The sequence below is a fragment of the Meleagris gallopavo genome, chromosome 1 (assembly GCF_905368555.1).
Source record: "Meleagris gallopavo chromosome 1, MGAL_WU_HG_1.1, whole genome shotgun sequence".
Lineage (NCBI taxonomy): Eukaryota > Metazoa > Chordata > Aves > Galliformes > Phasianidae > Meleagris > Meleagris gallopavo.
The window spans coordinates 106,872,306-106,894,675 of NC_139404.1; the positions used below are offsets into that span (position 1 = coordinate 106,872,306).

At 38.2% G+C, this 22,370-nt stretch overlaps 1 protein-coding gene across 2 annotated transcripts in view; it reads right to left on the bottom strand.

Annotated features, from left to right (window-relative positions):
* The window catches only part of DSCAM (DS cell adhesion molecule), a 441,807-nt gene that overhangs the window by 396,822 nt on the left and 22,615 nt on the right, over positions 1-22,370 (bottom strand). Inside the window, exon 1 of one of the 2 annotated variants that reach the window (XM_085208749.1) lies at positions 11,469-11,520. The exons of the other annotated variant lie outside the window; for it this stretch is intronic. Coding sequence (XP_085064875.1) covers positions 11,469-11,505 — 37 coding nt within the window. The 5' untranslated portion in view covers positions 11,506-11,520. Of the gene's footprint in view, positions 1-11,468; positions 11,521-22,370 lie in introns of those variants that run through there. 2 annotated transcript variants of the gene reach the window in all.

Here is a 22,370-nt window from a genome sequence, read left to right on the forward strand (position 1 = left end):
AACACCGATGCCAGCTCTCCACAGGCAACCCGGGCTGTGTCAGTGTAAGTCGCAGGGAGTCTGCGACAGCAAAGCAGGTTGACCTCAGCCATACAGCTTATAGGCATAGGTTCACATCTCCTCTACAGAAATAGCTGGTATTGCTAACTAAACTGTCAAGTGCCTTTACAGCAAAGTGCCAGGATCCTTCTGGGGGGGGATCAGAGAACGGTGGAGGGATTTGCTAGCTTAGGTCAAATATTGCAGAGCTCTGACCGGGAAAAAAAGAGATAAAGACAGAAAATATTTTAAAGCACTGAAATAATGTTTTTTTCTTTTCTTTAACCTAAAATTCTGGAAAGGTTATTTCAACATTTCCTGAACACAACAGTGGCTTTTATTTCACAGTAGTGTTCTTCATTATTTAAAACAACATTAATTGCTTACCTTAAAATAATAATAAAGAGAACTAACTTTACACTCCTTTCCCTGTCCCTCATAAGTGCAAGGTGTTAGGATCCAAGCTGAAGATAGCATTCAAATCAAATAAAATATCAATTTTATGTTTCATCTCTAAATTATTTTCACATTGTTTTTCTTAACTCAGTTCATCCACAAAAACAAAATAAATCTTTCACCTCCATTTCTAAAATGTAATTTACTATGACATAAAGGACTCATAATCCTTTCAATTTTACTCTATTGTTACTTCATCAGAAAAGGATGTAAGCAGAAGGGATGCTAGCAAGAGAAGATGCAGGGAGGGTGAGGAGATGAGAGGAAGGCAGGAAGGTACGAAAAGAACAGGATGATAAACTAGTGAGCGTAGGGGGAAAAATAATGTGAAAATGGACTAGGAAATAACTGTCACAAGAGTGCATGAAAGATTTCTATCAGTTTTTAATTCTAAAATATATCAGAGTTTCAGACTTAGGCCAGTTGAACCAAATCCAAAAACTTTACTTCATGTTATATTGCTGTTTCTCAAACATGAACTGGAGTGTCCTCAAAAAGACACCTGAAAAACAAAAAGTCCTTGGTGCCTTGCTGTGAAAATGAATGACAAATATTTTTCAATCTCCCTTTTTCTCTTTAATTAACATTTTACCCAAGAAGAGACTGCTCAAGCAATAAACATGGAAACATTCAGCACTCAGCTGTGATGGAGAACTAGCTGCTTCAATGTACATATTCTATCTGTAGGACTTCAAGCAAAGGAGATGCTTAGTTGTTTCAGTCATAATACCGAAAGCAGAGGTCAGCAAAATTTAAGCGAGAAATAAGATATGTTTACAAAACAAACAAAAAACAGAATCATTAACCATGGAGGCAATGCAACGAACAGGTCACTAAACTGTTAATTACTCAAAGTCTTTAAATCAAGATTGGTTGCATACGTTTGATTAGCCACTAACAACCAAGAAATAACTTTATGGAACAGGAAAGGTTCTGGGGAAAACAATACTTAAAATGCTAATGAGAAAAAAATTCAGAGCTACTAATAGAAGGGAGGGGGTTAACAATGTTAAAAATAATCTTTTCCTCTCCCAAGATGAGGGTATAAGGGAAAAAATTACAAATATCATATAGAACACATTTATTCTGAATTAAAAAATAATAAAAATAAAAATAATAAAACAAAAACAAAGAACAAAAAGTTGTGTTTTAAAGATAGCACGAGATTTCAATTCTGAAATCATAGATAAGAGTTCATCTGCAATCACTTTGGTTGCACATCTAAAAGATAAGTTATACACAAAAAAGAATGCAACTGTGCGGTTTTAATTGGCAGTTTTACTAGATATCCTGTATAATTGGAACTATGTATAAGAGTACATGCTACAGTAAGAGCTGGCATTGTCTCCTCTCAAGGGTGGATAGTGATAAGGCAAGGGGGAATGGATTTCAACTGAGACAGGGGAGGTTTAGGTTAGATATGAGGAGGAAGTTTTTCACACAGAGGGTGGTGACGCACTGGAACAGGTTGCCCAAGGAGATTGTGGATGCCCCACTTCTGCAGGCATTCAAGGCCAGGCTGGATGTGGCTCTGGGCAGCCTGGTCTGGTGGTGGTCGACCCTGCACATGGCAGGGAGGTTGAGACTAGATGATCATTGTGGTCCTTTTCAACCCAGGCCATTCTGTGATTCTATGATTCTATACTAAAATAAACAGAGATATGAATTGGTAACATTTTTGTTTTAGCCCATAGATTTTCCATGTTAGAGAGGAGATTTAACTATGGAGAGTTTATCCTCTTCCTGATAGGACAGAGAGTTTCTGAAGAAGTCAGTAGAGACATTACAGTTAAAATCTGCCATGGTTCACCTTTACCTAAATTTTCCTGTCACCGGATAAGGTCACAATAAGCTATTTCTTGGTCAGTCCAAAGTTTGTGTTTGTTCTGTTTGTCTTGGAACACACACTGCTTCTAATCCTTGCTCTCATTATAGCAAGATCACACACGTAGGCTGAAGTAACCAGAATTACATAATACTGGCCTAATAATTTCCTACAGAAGCACCAAGGAAACGTACCCATTAAGAATGAGCAATATACATCATCTCATCATCAGAGCAAATTAAATACCAGGACGAACATGTAATGGCAATATTTTGTGTAGCACAGCCAGAACAAAAATATGATTTTGTCACTCTTGTCTAATTTTCCCAGGACAAGCAGCAATCTTCTCTAATGCAAGCCCTATGCGATGATGACTCAAGTCTGGCAGAGCTTGCACAGCAAGTTTGACTTTCACCTCTGACGAGCAGCAAGGCTGAATAGATTAATGAGCCCATCTCTGGGCTGCTTGCTTGTTGGTGTTGCCTGCATGTGAGCACTGGCCCACAGGGTCCCTCACCACATTTCCTCCCCTGGAGGTTAGTGCCTCGGCTGCTTTTTTATGTATTTAAAATGAACAGTTCATCCGGATGGAAAGATATTAGTGGAGGAAAGTGGCACGTCTGGGGCCAGAGCATAACAGTTACACATATTACAGGTGTCACTCTGAGGTTGGTCATTGCACCTACTCAGCAGAAACAAAATGAAGGTACTTCATTCTCACTTCATGTGGAAGCCAGTTGTTTTGCCGGTCCTGGCAAATTCACATTTGTTTTTACCCTGGGTGCTTTGCCTTTCATGTTTTTTGCCCTGACAGTAACTCCTCTTCACTGAAAATGTTGTATTCCATCTGTTTTTCATTGCCTATAATAATCTTTTAATTCCTTGACCTTTCCTTAACCCAAATCTTCCAGATCCCAAATCTAATTTCTTACAAATCATTAACTGAGCAAATCAGAGTGCATCCCCATCAAAACATGCTAATAGATACTGCTAGCTGTTAAAACCTAGCAAGCCCTTTTTCAGCATAAGTGTAGACCGCTCCAAAAGTAATGCCTCCTGTTTATTTTCATAGAAAATACAACATATACAAAGAACACGATATCACTGTTTTACAGAGCCAATTCTCAGCTAGAGAACGCTCTTTTTCAACACATTCAGGCACCACCATTAGCTCTATGTTTTTTGCTAGTGATGAATAAGAGTCTGCATGCTGTGCTCGTAAAAATCCGCACCAGTGGAGGTGACCCACTGTTGCTGTCACCACTGCTGAAACAAACCACACGCTACCCCACTGTGCTCACATCCACTGTTTGGTCTCCATAAATATACAGCAAAAGTCGATGAATGTCAGTGGCTGCCATGTATTGTGTATGGAGGAATTCGGTGACACACCTTTGTTTTATATGCACTTCCATGTCAGACATCACTGTGTCAGACAGCAACAAAATGTTGCAGAATACTGACAGGAAGGTTCAACCTCTACTGCCATACTACCAATATCCACCTCTGACATCGTGGGCCAGTGTGATAATACAGGAGACATTCCTTTCAGAGCAGCCCTCGTAGTTTCAGACAATGAGCCAATATCTTATAAAGTTTTGCAAACAGTATTTCAAAAAAGCTTTTTTTTTCCCCCCCCAAATCTTTTTCACTGAATGCAAAGGCTTTCATATTGGTGTCACTGACAAATTATTCACAAATTATCAGAGTAATTATGCAATGGAGTGTATTCTCACCAGACTGTGTCCACTTAAAGGTGCTCCTTTTTTAAGAAACATAGCTTTTGGCTAAGGAATAGGGACTAAGAATGTTTAAAAGCTCAGATGAAACATTTGTAGCTTCCACAGGTCGACATACCTAGGGCTTTCACCATCCCATCAAATATTAATAAATGCTTTTAGGTTATTCCAAGTGCAGAGACAAAGATTTAGAAGCAGAAAATTACTAAAAGATGTTCATTTCCAAAGCTTTCATTCCAAATCTTTTATTCCACATGAATTCCTGCCACTGGGAGGAAGTCAGGACTGGATTCCTACGTGCCTATCTAAAAGAGAACAATGGGCAGCCTTAATAATATACGCTTGATTGGAGCCTTCAAACTCCACAGGCAAGCCTAGCAAAGTACAGGCCAATGGTCAAACAGGGCTGATGTACAGTGAAAGAAAAGTGATCACCTGGGAGAAGGACACATATATAGGTCACACAGCATCTCAGGCACCATCAGAAATACTCATATCAACAGAAGACGCATCCTGTTATTATTCACATTACATGCAGATGCTAGTAGAGGTGTTAGATACGTTACTATTGTTTGTAAAATCATTACTGTAATGTTGCGTTATGAAGGTGAAATTCATGTTATATTATGATACAAGTATCACATTCTAATATAGAATCTTAGGAATGCCCATTGCTTTGAATAACACAGTTTCACAAATCTTTGAAGAACAGAATCAGCAGCAGCATTTATCAAACATTTATCTTTAGTTCAGTGCAGGATATGGACAAAAACTGCCCAAGCCACAAAGCACCTAAAAAGAATATACAAGGCTGGAGTGTCTTAAGAATACGAAAGTAGAGCATACACATTTTTCCTGATGTTAATGCTTAGTGCTAGTGATGTTTTAGGATACCACATTTTACCCTGATGAATACATATATATTTAGGATAGATTTTAAGGGAGGTATTAGCATAACGTTTACTGCTATTTTAAAACCAAAGTTGAGACACAGGAGGATGGAGAAGGATGACGGTATATTTCCAAGAGATAAAATGATCTTAACAGGACACCTTTGAGTGATAATTTATGACTCAATTTTAAGACATAATTTCATGTCTTCATGAACATTTCCACAGACATTTACAGCATTTGTGCCCTTTACGTTATGCAATGAGAATGCAGAAAGAGGCTGCTACAAGTTCTTCCAGTGTACAACAAATGAATATATCAGAGTCAGTTCAACTACAAAATGGAACAGGGCTGATTAGGGAACAAATGCAGCTGTAAAACTGGGAACATTTTAGGGTGAAAATCAGCTGCTACCTTAACACACACTGATCAACTGCTTAAATGATTAGAATGTCAGACAATACAGTGACATAGACAAATTTTCCACCCTATTTCCTGAGATTATACTTTCATTCCTGCACTGCAAAGGTGAGCCCCAATTCCATGTTAAGGGTTGGAATCATTATAAGGGCACTGACAGATTCCTCAGTAAACTCAAATTGTACACTTACACATAACTAAAGGAAATAAGCCCTTTTCCTTGCATTTTGGAATGGGTACATAAAATGGGATATTAATTGCTATAAAGACAAGCAGAGTGAGATTGAAAGAAGGCAGAAAAAAGTTGTGTGTTTTATGAAAAAAAAATCCATTTATATTTCAATAATGCATATAAGAAAATCAAATTAAATGTCTAAAGGTGCTGGGCAAATCCCACACAGAACTAAAACAAATGGTTCATGGTTTACCGTGATCCTTTGGAAGAAAATGCATCTGGTTTTGATCAACTTTGTTGGTATTTGATTCCTTATTCACAGAAGTCAATAGAAAGATATAAGGACTGTCCTCCTCTAAGCATAATTATTTCAGTGGGGTGTATGCTGGAGAAGTAGGAGGGATGTTAAAGCTCAAATGTCACATTAGTAGAACAAAGGTGGCTGCAAAGATATTTGGGATGGAAATTAGAAGATTGCTTTAAAACCAACCTAAGGCAAGTTCTCCCAATACAAATTAGTGAAACAACCAACTCAATCAGTACATTGTAGGAGGTAGGAGTAGATCATGCAATGATTTTACAGTTGCCTGTTGCCACGGAGGGCTGGAACTGAAGAAACAGGAATTCTCTTCAGTTTCGTGTTTTCACAAATATCACACCAGAACATGACACTGGAGATACAAGTGAGGCAATCACACAGAAACCAAACAATTTACTTCTACAGTTAATTCTGACAAATGGGACCTTATTTAAATTCACTAAGCTCAAGGAGGAAACACTTGAAAGTAGGGACATCGTCCCTACAACTCTGTACTCATTAAGCTGGATTCAGACAAAACTTCACTACCAGAAACACTGAGCATACTTCTCTGAAGGAAAACAAACAAACAAAAGGAAACAGACCAAGAATTTTATTTCCAAGACCCCAGAAGGCTCATAGGGCCTGGCCCATGCTGAATTTATTTCAGAGTGTGCAATTAATATACAGTGATCTCCTAGGATGAAGCTACAGTCTATACAGTGACTTGCTCTAAATGTGCCTGACATAAAACAGCCTCACATCAAAGCTGTGAACAGAATTATTCAGGCGGTATTAGGCATTCCATTCACTGCCAATGGAAGAGCCACAAACCAGAACAGCAAAAACAGCCTCTCAAAGCTGTGGTGCTGTAAGACCTGAGGTCAAGCACAGAAGGATCAATTTACTAACCTTAGGTAGTTGATAAGCAGATAAGCATCTTATTTAGCAGATAAGCATCTATTTTTCAGTGGAGCATTAAGTAAGAGTCTCAACTACATTTTAAATTTTCTTCCTGTTCAATAATACTATCTGCCTTCCTATTAGCAGTCAACTCCCATGGTTGTTTCAGCTGCTCCTGTGGCTGTGACTATAACAGAGAATATTCATTTTCACCCTTCAGGGAAAAGTCCAATTCAGTACAACATTACTCTAGTACTCTGAGGTCATCTTCACCCTCCATAAATAGAATGCTGTTTTAACGCAAAACATGCTGGGGATGGCAGTTATAGCAGCAATTAGAAGCTCAGTTATAAATTTTAACAAAGGTCTTCAATATCTCCAGGCATTCAAAGTTTTCTTTACAGAATGCTTGATCCACACAAAACAGATAAAGTGAGAAAAAAAAAAAAAAGTAAAATGTTTCTGTTGTCTTTTTTATTCTGAACATCTGAAATCTTCACAACATTCTACTTATAGCTGTTCCGAGTGCTTTGATTTGGTCACATCTTCATCCACTGTTAATACATGAATGCCACTTAATGTTTCTTACAGAAAAGATTTTGATCTACGTTACTCAGTTGTACACTTTCACAGTTGTACACTGTCATCAGAGCAACTTTATTTTTTGTCCCTCAATCCTCACTTTGTACACAGACAGAATTAATCCGAAGTAGTTATTAGACATAACATCGCCCCTGTAACTGGGGAACTCATGAAGGCTTCAAGCAATCCCATTCAAATTCAGAACAATCAGTTCAACTCCATGCTCATGTATCCTATATTGGTTTTTCTTCAATGAAGACATCTTTCTCTTGTATTTTTATTTGTGAAAATAAAATACAACACAATAACTCCCTTCCCATCATCCAAACCAAATTATTGTATGAGGGAAAAATTATTCCCCAACTAGTTTATCATATAATAAAACCAGAATCACTATGCAGTCTGCTGATACACAGGCCCATGAACAAACTACCTCTAAAGAGAAGCTTTTGTAGGTTTTCATGCACTAGCTACTAGTAGGACCTAATATTATTGTTAGAGGTCATTAAATCAGCTGTTGAACTAGATATATAGAGGATAACTTACCATAACTCACATTTGCTTTATTATCCACAAAACAAAATATTTGCAGCTTTAATATGTTATTCATGAGTCTATGATATAGGGAAATGCTGAAGACTCAGACCTCCAACAAAATAAGCCCTTGGAATTAAAAACCTAAGGATCAGATAAGAGCTGAAGGAAGCCTAAGAGCAAAAAGCTTCTACTTTTTAGCACTTCTTCTCCAGTACACCTTTAGCCTCAACTTAATTCTAAAACCTTGCTCCCCACAGCACACTACCCACATTCTGATTCTTTTATAACCTGAAAATTAGCCTTTCCAGATTTGCGCAAAAATGTGCCTTGAATGAGGAGTGGAAAAAAAAAAAACAAAAACAAAATCACAACACAATGCTTTTCCATCAAGTTCTTCATCAGAAATGCACGCTCACAAGCTTTTCTTGGGAAACTCAGAACAGAAAAAGGTAGAAGAGGCTTATCAAATCATTAAACATAGATGTGCACATCTGGCCTGCTGAGCATCAGGAATTCCATGTACAACAAAGAGACAGCACAAGACTTAATTCAAAAGGAAATGGGAATATTAAAATTTTGCATAAAGTCTTTTCTGCCTAAGAGTTATAGGAAAATGATCATAAAGTCATTTATAAAAATACTGAAAAAGAATACTGAAACTTCTTCATACACATAATCCAATCTCTGTGTTTTGTAGGATCATACAGGAATGAAGTAACTGAAGTAATGCTGACTGAAGTCAGTGTATGCACTCTTCATTGCTAAACAGCCATGCCCAGAAACCAATGAGTCTGGCAAAACATCTGTAGAAGCACTGACTACATAGTTCAAATGTTTACTTGCAATGTCAATAACCGTAGTTAGTGTAAGACCTCCGGAGATCTAAGGAAAATTTGGTATCCTCCAACACCTGAAAACAGGCTGGGAACAAAGCAAATCTGCCTCTCAAATACATCTTGGGTAAGCTGGTATCAAAAAGACTTCAGTTACATAAAAAGTTGTGTAATTCTTTGTAGGTTTCAATTAAATTTATGGTTAAGACCACCAGAAACAGTCCAACTCCAATTGTAGCCTACCAACTATCTATTTTAACTCTCCAGTGCATGCAGGAAGAGATGCAGTTGACCTCTACAAAGTGGAAGAGGAGAGACTGAAACGAGGAAAGAATTCAGTTGTCTAAAGAGCACTATCTGGCACTCAGACAAAAACACAGAGCTGGACCTGAGGGAGGACCATTCCCTTCCAAAAACAGCTGATTCTGAACAGGTGTGATGTTACAGAACTCAAAATGATGCCAATCAGGTAGGCTTAGGCAACCAAGTCCCCAGCTTCAGGTCTACCTCAGGATGTGCTAGGTAGTTCTCTGGTTCCCATTGGCTACAATAGCCAGCAGTCCACAAACTACAATTGGAGCTTGTCACATATCTAACAAGCAAGTGGATCATCATATACAGACAGGCAGTCAAATGTCTTTTAATTTGATCTCAAATTAAGTCTCATTCCTTCATTACTGCACTTAATCAAACCACTACTACACTTAATCAAACCACCATATCATCAGATAGCCTACAGAATCTTTTATGTATTTTTTTTTAAATATCTTAAAAAATATATATATGTCAAAATGGCAAAACACCTGCCTGCCAAACGCTCTATAAACAAATCTGTAGAAAGAAATGTCATGCTGATTCTCCCCACCCTCCACAAAAAAAAAGTAAAAAATAAAAAATAAAAAATTACGCGTATTTTTCCGCTGCTAAAAATTTCACCTGAAGAATATGGATGTATATTAATAATTCACTACCATTAAAGCAGATGTATAAGTAAATTCATTTTGCCCTCCTAAGTGTCATATGTACTCATTCGTTTTTATTTAATAATGGCCACCAGATGTTGCTGCTCTGATTCTATTTCAGGTAGTTTGGGTCTCTTTGATTTTACCTTTCCTGTTCCCCTCCTCAATTATTCCCACAGTAATTCCCATAATTGTTGTATCAGAGAATGGTTTGGGTTGGAAGGGACCTCAGCCCACGTCGCCCCAACCTCTGCCATGGGCAGGGCTGCCCCCCACCAGCTCAGGCTGCCCAGGGTTCCCATCCAAGCTGGTCTTGAGCGCCTCCAGGGATGGACATAAAATTACTACATGCTGCTCACAGCATTTTTTCTGAGATTTCTAATGATCTGACTCCTACCTGTTTCACACAATTTCCTACTCTATTTTCGTGGTGGTTTTTTTTTTTTTTTTTTAATGTCTTCCCATATTACAGTATTTGCATTGCACATTAAATCTTTCTTTTCTGTAAACCTTAATACCTGGGAACTCTCAAGCTGATTAGCCAGTCACAGATTTTTGGTATAATGTGCAACCATTTTCCTTCTTCTAGAAACTGTCTATTGCTATGCCAATACCATCTAAAAAAGAACAGGAGCTAATGCTGATATACAACACATCCAAAGCAAGAGGAGATCCACTGAACATGCTGAAAAGCCAGATGTTAAGCTGTCAAAACTTACCTACCATTTTGTAGATTAGCCCAATTTCTCTGGAATTTCAAAAGCATCAGAAACAGAGCATGGCGGGATATCAAACTTCAGAGAATACTTATCAGCAGGTTGATGTTTGCCTAAATGAAGCATCTACACTGAACATAGGCTTGTCATTATTCCAAATGTGTTCTGATAAAAATCTTTGTTTTATCACACATTCAGTTGAAACTCTCCATAGATAAACGCAGATATGTGTGTTGTGTATTCTGTAGTGATCATTCTTGGAGAACAGGGAAATGCACAGCAAAAACTTAAAAAAAAAAAAAAAACCCACACAACAAACAAAACAAGCGATCACTTACTGAAATGAAAAGCAGTAATTTGCAGCAATTAGACTATATTTTGTGCCTGAGAATCATCCCCAAACAGATACAGACAAACCTGTTTAAACTTGAGGAAAATAAACTGTGAAGCATAATGACAAAGATCTATGCAGGAATAAACACACTCCTAGCTGTAGCACCCTTTAAATTATTAAAAGCAAATCATAAGAGTAGAGGGGAAGAAAAAAAAAAATCAGATTCAGGGATACTGCTATCACAAACGTTTTTGTAGTTATATACAACAGACATTTTTCAGGGCATGTTTCAATATTAAGAGCTGTATGCAAGCCAGCATCACGCAGGATAGGGGATATGAGCCCGATGGATCGACTCTCTCACTTAATCTGCCTGGTTCCCTCTGCATTCATTATGACCATGTGCAACATAAATGCTTGCGCAAGGTTGAAAATGAATGAGAAAAAAAACTCAGTGGTAATACCAAGGAGGCAGTTACAGCCAGAGCAGAGGAACTCTTGAGGAAATGGGATGTTATAATTAATGATAAAAACAGCATCTATTTTGTGCATATAACATGAATGCTAAGGGAACCAAGACATTTTTGACAAATTGGACATCGCATATAACATGCTTATTAATTCATACATTAAAAATACATTCTGTTACACCATCAAAGGAAATTTTGCTTGTTTTTGTCTCTCTCAGCAACCTTTTTTTTTTTTTTTTTTCTCTCTTTCTCCCCTTTTTTAATCACCTAGGTATTATACAAGCTCACATTTTTGGAGGAAAATCACAAAGGACTTCATATCCATCTTGAACCATCATGCCTCGTTGCATTTCAGATTGAGTTGAAATTTCTAATTGGAATGATTTTTCATGAGTTAAACTATAAAGGAAAAATAAATGATACAATTAAATTATTTATTCATCTTATTTATAATTAATTAGGTTTTTCTCTGTGCACAGTCAGGCTATACTGGAGTGTTTGATTTTTAAAACCTCTATCATCAGGCAACAATGGATGACTGCTTTTCTCGTGTCATTCTTGTTTTAGTTTGCTCTAGAGGTTCAGACAACTCCCATTCACATCTTGGTTGGTTTTAACGTATTAACCCACTCAAGGCACAAACAATAGTTACAAACGTGGTTTTTTTTTTATGAGAAACATCAGGCAGGGCTGTGCGCCAGGCTGCACGTATACAAGATGATCTAGGTGTAGGAGCAAGGAGGGCAAAGTCAGTCTTTCCTCCTCCTCTCTGCTGAAGGAGGAGCAGTAAAATCTGTGCTCAGCACGCAGTCCCATGGTCACTTCTGGTGAGAAATTTCTTCACGTATAGAGCAAGAATAAAGAGGATGAACTGCCTAACACACACACAAAAAAAAAAAGCTTGGGGGGCAGGAACTTTTGAAGGAAAATAGGAAAAAGGACTTTTAGGCCATTCTACTCCCTGTGCAACACCCAGGGTTCTCTCCAGGTGCTATGAGAAGTACCAAAACCTCCCTGCAGGGCACAGAGGGGATTCAGTCAGGTGCTCCAGGAGCAGCATCTCACAGGTGCCCAGACTGCACTACACCAATATGCTTCAACCCCACCTAAGCATTGGCTACCACACTTGCTGCCCTGGCATGTTTGTCCAAGCTGCAAGGAAATAAGGAGAAGCATGTGATGCTGACAGCATAAATAGGGGAAAAAATAAAATCTTAATTTCAGTAAGGCCATCTTTTTAAAAAGATCAAGAATTTTAAAAGTTTTCAGCTTTACATTGTTCCCCAGCTATAAAGATTAGCTTTAAAACCCTAAGTTTAATAAAAATAATGATTATTTTTACACTTAAAATCAAGAGATTTAAGCTTTGGTCCCTGGTCTCAAGCATCAGAAACATCCCTCTCTTTTTAAACAAAGACTGACAGGTGTAATCATGCCACTACACCACATTTTGCAGTTCATTAAAGCCAGCATGATTTTAATGTGAATTATAATACAAAGTAGTATTACAATCTGTACAATTAAATTTTAATTGGTGAAAAAAATTCAGTATTTTACAATACGCTTTTTTGATAACTGCAGAGCTGATCTTTCAGAAGGGCACGTGTAAATGAAGTTCCCTTCTTGGAGTGTTTGAATGGAGATGGCGTGGGAAGGGGCAGAGAAACCACGCACATCCCGAGGAGCCCACTGAGCTGTCATCTCCCTCTGCACCAGGAGGCAACCATGCACGCTACTGCTTTGAGGACATAAATCCACCTGTCATGTAAAACTAATGCAAGATTAATGCACAAGGTGTGATGGAAAGTGCAATACCCTCTGCTACAATCGAGTGCTAGGCTGACACACTGACTGTATGGCCATACCAGCAAACATGACTGATGCATGGCAGAATGACTGTGTCATCACGAGAAAAGAGAGGGATGAAGCTCCTCCATTCCTGCAAGAACTCTGCGGCCTCTGGAATTGAGCTAGTAGGGAACATTTCACAGCAAACCCCTTGTAGCTTCCTCTCTAGCTACCGCCCTCTCCCCACCATAGCCACAGCTCTTCGGCATACTGAAGCTCATACAAGTTCCCTCCACAGGGGCTCACAGTTCCCCAGCACTGGGAGTTACTGGGTCCCCATAACCTTCGGAGACTCATCACCCATAACGACTTGCCACACTATTATCTTACACGCAGAGAAAACACAAACTTCATCCTTCCCCCTCCCCCAAAACAATGAAAGAGTAGCCATATACCTATCACCACCCAAATGCATCCTGTGAGCAGAGTGAATTATTCAAGTATCGGGATGCTAAAGGCCCATAGTCAAGCCAAGGACAAAATGAAGGACAATGACAATAGGTCACTTCAGATTTGGGGTCCTGCCCTCTATAGGGTATGTTTTATTGTCAGCTAACTCAAAACTCTTGGTAATCAAGAAAACATGAGCTTCCCGTGGTACATGAGGAAATCTGAAGCCAAGATGAACGACATATCACTGTCTCATCTGATATGCAAGAACAATTAATTCAATCTTCATAAAAATAAATATGATTTCCAGCCCTTCTATGCAAAGTTATACCATGCTGTCTATTTTCTAATGTGAAAGTTGCATAGAATTACATGCAGCTCTTCCCCTTAGGGGGGCTCTATTTCACCGTTTGATGTAATCTCATTTGATGTTTCCCTCACAGTATTAGAAATGTTTTGAGAGCAGACAACCTCCTATTGAATCTCCTTCCTAAAATAAAGGTTTATTATGGTTGTTGTTTTATGTAGGTCAAAAATAGTCTTACAGATTCTCATGTAAATTAGGCTTGAAGCACACAGCCCATAGGGATTCCCATGCCCTCAGGTACTAAAACATTTTAATTCGGTTGGTTACACAAACCATACTTTTCCAAAAACAATTTTTGTTTTTCTTTGTTAGAAGCACAAACTTCCTTGTTCTATGGCCTAAGGGCTTCTTCTGTTGGTTTGTTTGTTTAGTTAAAAAGCTGTGGTTTTGGCACTGTGCCTGTTGAGTCTGTACAGAGCTGGAGAGATTTCAAGTGCTCTCTTAACATTTGCAGGTATTCTCATTGTTACAGATTCAGAGTTTGATTCTAGACCAACCTTCTATTAGCAGCTGCTAATAAAAGCTGTTTCAGGAGCTCCCCTATAACACTAAAGAGCACCACATTTTGGGAGAGGCATTGGATTTATACCTCCCTCTCTCAGTGGCTCCCTGGCAAGTAGCCCTGTAGAGCAGGTTAAGGTTTTATACTGACTTGCACATGATACTTGTAGTCCTGTTGCTTATAGGGGGACATAACAAGATGATCGACCACTTATGGTTGGGCTGCATAAAAGAAATTAAAAAGTGACAGAGGGCAGAATGGAGAGGTTTTGTTTGTTTTTAAGAAAAGAAATCTTTTGATGTTGATACCTAACTTAAATTTATATATTACACTTCTGTTTTAAAAGATATTCTCAAAAAGAAATAAATGCCATAAATACTTGGATCTTCCAGTGTCCAAATAAGTGGAGGTACCTTTGAAACCTAGGAAACACCCAAGGAATACACACATTAACATCTGGAACAAGAGAATGCAATACCCAAGACTAAGATTAGCCCAGTGGATTGCTGTTGCACTCCTGTTCAATTTTATGAGGAATGATGAAACAGATAACAGCAATAATTAACAGAACAGTGTAAAACATACCAGAAATAAAAATTTAATTCATGTATAACATGAGCTAACAACTATTTCACTTGGAGAGTTGCTTTTTTAAAGACTGGAAAATGACATTCTGAAATTGAGTCATTGTGTCTGAAATACCACTTCAGACTCCTACAGAAACAGAACTCCCACTGAAAAAAAAAAAAAAGTTAGGCTAATCTTCCCTTTTCCAAGGGGAATAGAGGCAGAGGAGGAAGTCGATGTCCATTTTGTGGGAAGACAGAGACATCATCATCGTTACCTTTTCTGCTTACGGAAAGAAATAATGACATTTAATTTTTTTTTAAATTAGATCATACAGTTTACCAGCAGTCCAAATAGACAGAGATGGGCCCATGACTAGTAGTTTTTAAAGTCTTCTCACTGATTTTTAACTGCTGAAAAAGAAGAGATCCTTTACACTAGCCCAGCTACTGCAGTTATAAGGAAAGAGAGAAGAAAAGGTCAGGGAAGATAAAAAGGAAACCCAAACAAAAGTTCACTTCTTAAAATCCACATCCAAGCAATTAGCGTGCAAAATATCACAGGCACTCCAATCAGTCCTTCTTGTTCTACTTCAGAGTTAAAATCTGCATTGCTTTAAAGACTATCAACAGTTACTGTGAATCAGTGTAGTTTTCCTTTGAAGAGATGATGTATTTGCATGTACCTATAATGCAGTCATACTGTGACAACTTAGGCTTTCTAAAATGTCCTGACCTAATTAAAACCCACATTGCTTAGTAAAAAGAGGTGATTCTGTTTTGTGGTTTTTTGATTGTTTGTTTTTAAATAATCACAGACAACTTAGCATTTGTTGCACTATTTCATATGCTTCCACAAAAGCACACAACCTACAGGCTGAGTGAAGATCTCACACACAGATGCAGAGCAGCAAGTTTTCATGACAGAGTACCAGCTTCAGTTCACTAGGAGCCAGTCTTTAAAAGAAATAACTGCATTGCATATTATAGGCTCCAGAAAAATATTCCATCTCTCATCCGTCCTGTCATTTTGACATGATACTGCCTTTAAAAAAATCAAAAAGTGTACGTATAAAACATTAAACTATTAAGGTGTAAAAAGCAAGGTCTATTTTTTCCCCACAGATAAATACATTTAGTTCAACAACATCACAAAGAGCTCCAGGCAACATAATTATAGAACATATATAATTTGCATTATCCAATAAAAGAGCAACTTGTTTTCAAAAGTAGTTTCATTTTAATCCTTTTCCCTCTTCTTTCTGTAGCAAACCACATACAACTTTTTGTCACATTTTGAGACTGGGAAGATGTACAGCATTTTTACTGGTATAAATTTAAGCATTTTTAAAATGCAGAGAATTATTCTGATGTATCCATTTTAATCTTGGGCAGATGAAAAAACTGTCCTTGGGAGATGCCGCAGTAACTGACGTAGTCACTATGTCCCACGTGCAGCCTCATGGCAGTTTGCATCTCAGGATGGTAGAGTGGCTGATGCAGCCCATTTCCCCCCACCCAGCAGCACCACCCTGTGGGTTTGGGCTGGATCACCTCCGACTACATCTCTGGTAACCCTGATCAGAGCAATCAGATCAGCTGCTCACATAACTGTCACTTTCCAGAACTGGTAAGGGGGGTAGTCCTGCACTTGCTGTTTACATCACGAGCATGTAGTGCAGGTCATATTGTGGTTCTAGGTGAAGACTGATGATACAATCATACCGTTGGAGAGGATGGAGTTAAGCATTCTACGCAATGATACTCTATGGATCTGTGCTTGTTAAGACTGATGAACCCTTATCTTTCACCCTCTGGAAATTGAGAAGTACCACATGACTTGAAGATCGCAACTCTAAAAATAACTTTTGCCCATTTCTACTGGTTTATAACTATCGTTTTCATCTTGTTTGCTTTTTAGCTTACTTAGCTAGAAATCCACATAAACATACCTTTTGTCTTTAAGAACTTTTGCCTTCCAACCTCACATCAGGAGTTGTGAGGTCAAAAGAAAAAGAACACAAGGAGAAGAGAGACTTGGCTCTTTTGATAAAGTGTAAAACTCATGAGAATGGTATTTTGAAGAATAAGAAGTTAGCTTTATTAGAAGCATGTATGCACCTGAAATTAAAGCTTTAAATAGCGACTGTCAGCTCAAATAATTATAACAGCAGACAAACAAGTAAAACTCATCAGTAATGAATAAAATTGCCCTTGCATACAGTGCAGAACACCTCAAGATTTCCACGCAAGTAAATAAATGAAGATTTGCCTGGTTTTATGAAGAAAATGTTCCAGCAATAAATAGATTCAGAAATGTCCAAATATAGATTTCTCCTCTACCTTGTCACATTTGTCTGCGTAAGCAGTGCATTCAGACACTTTATACTCTGAAAAGCAGCTTTCTACCCTTTATTTCCTCCTGTTAAAAATTTGCTCAACTTGGCAAACTGGACATGATGAAGTATGTTTGGCAAAGGTACTGGTTTTCCATGCCCCAAGGTCTTCTGTCTTTTCAATTACATCTTAACATAGCTTCACAGTTTATTCATCAGAAGCTACTTCACTCATAAGCATTTGCTTCTGGATTAATATTTCGCCTACATATACTTTAACTGCATGGGTGATGAGGCAGACAAAGGGGTAAATTTTAATATATATTAAAAAAAAAAAGTCTGCAAAGGACAATCTAGCTTCTGTAAAGAGGTTTTAAACCTCAATAAACAGTACTGCCTTCAGACTTGACAGACCACCAAGAGCAAGTCAACCATGAATTCTTTCATTGTCAAATTTAATAGAATCTCAGCAATGGAAGAATCATCATTCTGTGCTGCAAACGTTCAAAGTCACAGCCTACTGCTCATTTCTTAATTATGTAAAAAACTATTTAGTGCTTATGCTCAGTATTCCATAGTCATCTGACTAAAACATTTAGGAAATATTCTAAAAATGGAGAATACTCATTTAAGAAATAATAACAACTGGAAACTTTATTTTGCTTATGCCAAATAAATTTTCTAATTAAAATAAATATTAAAGTGCCTGAAATTTTCCAAATGAGTTACCTCTCTCTTTCCTTTTTTTTTTTTTTTTTTAAATGCAAGTTCTGTGAACACTTATTTAATCAAAAAGTCTTTCTTCTATCCTCATTTCCAGTCATATGCTTCCACGTTGTGCTTATTATGGGCAAATTCTGAAACAAATACATTTGTCATAAAGTAGACAAGGTACAAGAGGTCACTGGAACAAGAACTAGCTGGCTTAAAAATAAAATTAAATAAAACAAAAAGGCAAATAAAAAGGTAAATAGAAGAAAAACAAAACACATATGAACAGACAATTCATAAGCGATCTACAACAAAACACAAAGAGTCTTTTTTTTTTTTTTCCTCGTTGACCAAGTTGAGAAGGTTACAAGACTTTAAAAATGGAATCAGAGCCTTGATTTGTCATTTAATCTTTGACTACAACTTGCAGCCCTCTCTCTTGACAAACTCAGTATTAAATACAATAGTTTCAACTGCAAAGTTCCATGTCAATATTCAATCTAAATGGTATGGAACAGGGTTTTTCTTGCATAGATTTCTACTCAGTCTTGTAACAGAGGTTACCCAGGCACTAGAAACTTGCTGTGCCTCATTATGCATTTTCTCTCTTCTTTTGGTTTTTGGTACACATAGAAAGAAATACCTCGTGTAGGCTTACCCTTATTTACGTGTATTAAACAAAACTACGGCATTTTACAGAGCCATGATGTCATAAAGCAGGAGAGAAGGGAGGGAAGGAAGGAAAGGGAGAGAAGGGAAGGAGAAAATAGCATAGCCCTCTGTAAAGCAATTTACTAACATTAGCTTGTGAGTTTAATGGGACCAAGACCAAATCAACAAAGTGTGTGCTGAACATGCTCATATCTGAATAAACAGCACAGCAACACATCCTAGTTGTCCTCTCTTCTCAAATCTCCTTAAAGTCTACAAAAAACACATCTAAACAGCAGGGCACAGTGGCGTGAGAACAGTCTTCCATAAATTGGCACAATATTTTCATAGTGTTGTCATCTCCTTTGGTTCGGGTGGTAGAGCCTGAAAACAATGTAGATTTCAGGTTTGCAAAGGATGCATTGAAAAACCTCAGAAGGTTCCAAAAGTTACCAATCAGCACTATAATAAGAAAGGAAGAGGGGCAAGGAATCCCACCCTATGACAGCACACATTTTAGACTACAGTATCAGCAGAAACTTCACATCCATAAATACTGCTGCATTTGCATTCAAAGACAAGTTTTGAGCTGAATGTACAGATATGCCAGAAAAACTGGCTACTATTAAAGCTCAAGACAAAGTATGACTGAACTGAATTGTGCTTTTCTGTTATTAGGAGGGAAAGGGGAATAAAACAGGACCCATAGTGAGAATGGGGAGATGGGAACATGAAAAAGAGGAGGAATAAGGAGAATAAATCTCTTTATCAGATCCTACAAGGAAGAGGAAAACATAGAAAGCCCAGAGTTTTATCTTTCTTAAGTCAAGCAAGTGCCTTTCAATTACCCCTCTCCCTGCACTCAAGAACTGAGTGGCTACAAGACTGCAACAGGACAACTGATGCTTATTAGAGTTAAGGAGAAACTGAAATTGAATGGATTTCACTGATACACAGTTGGCTCAGCTCTGTAGTTTTCTCTTCATTCCATTAAATATTCCATGCACTTCACTGCCATGGAAATCAGTGGCCATAGGAAAGAGGGATACACAAATGAAGGGCAAGCTCTTCAGGAATGAGCACAGTAAGTTCTGCTTGGCCTCTGTCAAGTAATTCTGGCTTTATGCTCTCTTCTTGTGTCTCACAAAATATCTTCTGGAGAAAAAAAAAAGTTTTTTCCCTCCTCCTTTTGAAGGAAAGTTACCTCAGTGGGTATATCCACCAGGAGAGGGCAAGTCACATTCATTTTAGCTAAACGCAACATGCTTATTTGACTTGACCAGGAGACAGTTCACTATGGCAAAAGTGAGAGGCCATCCTAGCACACAAGAGGATTTTTAGAACAATCTGAACTATAATGTCATCTGGCAGCACACTGGTTTTCAACAGCAAGGATATGCTGCAAGAGGGACTGAAAGAAACATAACAGTTAAAATCCTGTTGCCAATCTTTTCTCCTCAACAGTGAACCTATATTCTCTTTGAGACACTGAAGCATAATGACATCGAGGGCTGCGAGGTTGGTGTGAGATAGGGATGCAGAGCAATAGAGTTAAATAAAACAAAAATATATTTCCTCATCCTGTTGCTTATTGCATAATCTCCACTCCTATTTCCTTTCTGTTTCTCTGAGTACGTAGGAGTTCCTGTAGAGCAATTAAAAATGTAAATAAAGATCTTCTTCGATTCCTAGGACATTTAAGCACAAAGAAAGGTTTGGATAGAGCAAGTGACTGCATCTATAGGACACGGTAGAGAACTTCAAAAGGACAACCAAGAAGACATCCTGTACGAAGAACACAGAGAAGCGATGTGATTGAAGGCTTTGAAGGCTTGTATTAAGAAAAATAACTGGAGATGGAAAGAAAGTACCTTCTGACACAGCAACAAAGTGGAAGTTGCCAAGAGCTCAACACAGACTGACATGAGAGTGGCTCTTCTAAGCATCTCAGATAAAGAACAGAGCTCTTGCAGAATGTAAACACATCTGTAAGCAGTTGACAATAGCATCTTAAGAGCTGGGATTTTGCTAGCCCAGTGCAGGTGAGATAAGATGCAAACACATGCAGGTCCTACTGCTGACCGTGGGCTTCCAACCACTGCCCTGGCACTAAAAAGAAGGGTGACCATTTCTTTCTACTTCTTTACAAAGGGTTACAGGGTTGCTGGGAGTAAGCAAGTGCTAAGATTTTGTACTTGATATTTACTGCAGAGCAGAGCAGCAACATTAAAATGTCAACACTAAAGACATTACATTTACATTAAATTGGGGAGGAGGAGTAATTGTCTTTCTGGGACCACGGAGGTGAAAACAAATTTAGGAATAGTTAATATATAAAATATATAAAAAAGAAACAGAATTTGTTCTCCCATCTCATGGCAGAGCCCCACACTACACCCCCAGCTTCAGCCTGGAGGCAGATCTCACTTCCCAGCTGCAGAGCATGAAGCATCACTGCCCCTGGCACAGCTGCAGCCCTTCCCCAAATACCAGCATATGGCTTCACAGCTCAGGCTTGGACAGTGAAGATGACACCATCCTTCCACTAGTGTAATGCATTCCTTAGCGAGCAGAAGATATAGCACCAAAGCAGTCTTTAATAAAAACAGCATACATAGAGAGAGAAGGGGTTTTTTTATTTCCCTTTGGAAGAGGCTTAAAAAAAAAAAAATGCATGCAACTACAACCCAATTAATTCTGCTTACGTGGGGAGCAAGAAGATGCTGGATTTGAGGTTTTCCTGATAAACGTCTCAGGAACAAATGCAGTTGACAACTGTCTGTGGGTCACTGAGTGATCTTGTCTGTAATGTCCACAATGACACTGAAATTTCATTTCTCCAACCCTGAAATAAGAAATACTGTATTCTACTTGCCTTCTGGGGAAGTATAGTCATTTTTTTCACTCTCTCAGATCCACTGCCTGCTGTGACTCCTTTAAATATCTATTCAGACAAACCAGCTTCTCTCTCCCTCAATCTCTAAAGGATGCAGCCCAGGCAATCTATATGACTATAAAAAATAGGTTTTATTAAAGAGATGAATGCACAATTCTTCCCTATTTTCCTCTTCCATCCCTGCAAAACCAATCAGATGCCAACTTTTATTTGGGGTGGGGTGAAACTGGAGAGCAGGGAAGAAGAAAAGCAGCTCTAGCACTGAGTACTTCACATCCCATCAGCTCTTTAATCAATCCCACCACCAATGTATTTTTCAGTACCACGTGTCTGGGTGGAGAAAATCAAGTTAAAGGAACCAAATGTTGAGCCACAGCAGCTATTTGCAGGTGGTTTCAAAGGAAGCAGGGTCAAATACATCCAGGTTTTAGACAGCAGCAGTCGCACTCCATCATGTTTAGTTTTTGACACATGGGTTTGTTATCCAGTTTACAAGGATTTTACAACCTTTGAAAACAAGGTGACTTTTCCTTGATGACTACCTGGCAGCTAATGATTAAGCGTGCTTCCAAGTGCCGGTTTAAGTTTGTTTACTCTGTTTTTCACATACAGTGGGGCTGAAATTCCTTGGAAACAGAATATGACATCATAAGGAGGTTTTGAAGCAGCTCTCACTGTATGTCCATTTATATTAGCCTGGTCATCCATAACAAGTGTTTAAAAAGCAGAAAAACAACCATGATGCATAATGCATTGTGTCATGATGCATAATAATTAAAACCCCTCCCCCGGCTCCTGAGGTTTAAAATCTTTCCAAGTAAGCATTTCAGCATAAAGGCTTTCACAAAAACGCCATTTAGGGACATTCAAATTTACAGCTATGCAATTTGTCATCATTTATACTAGAAAGAAGGTTTGAAATA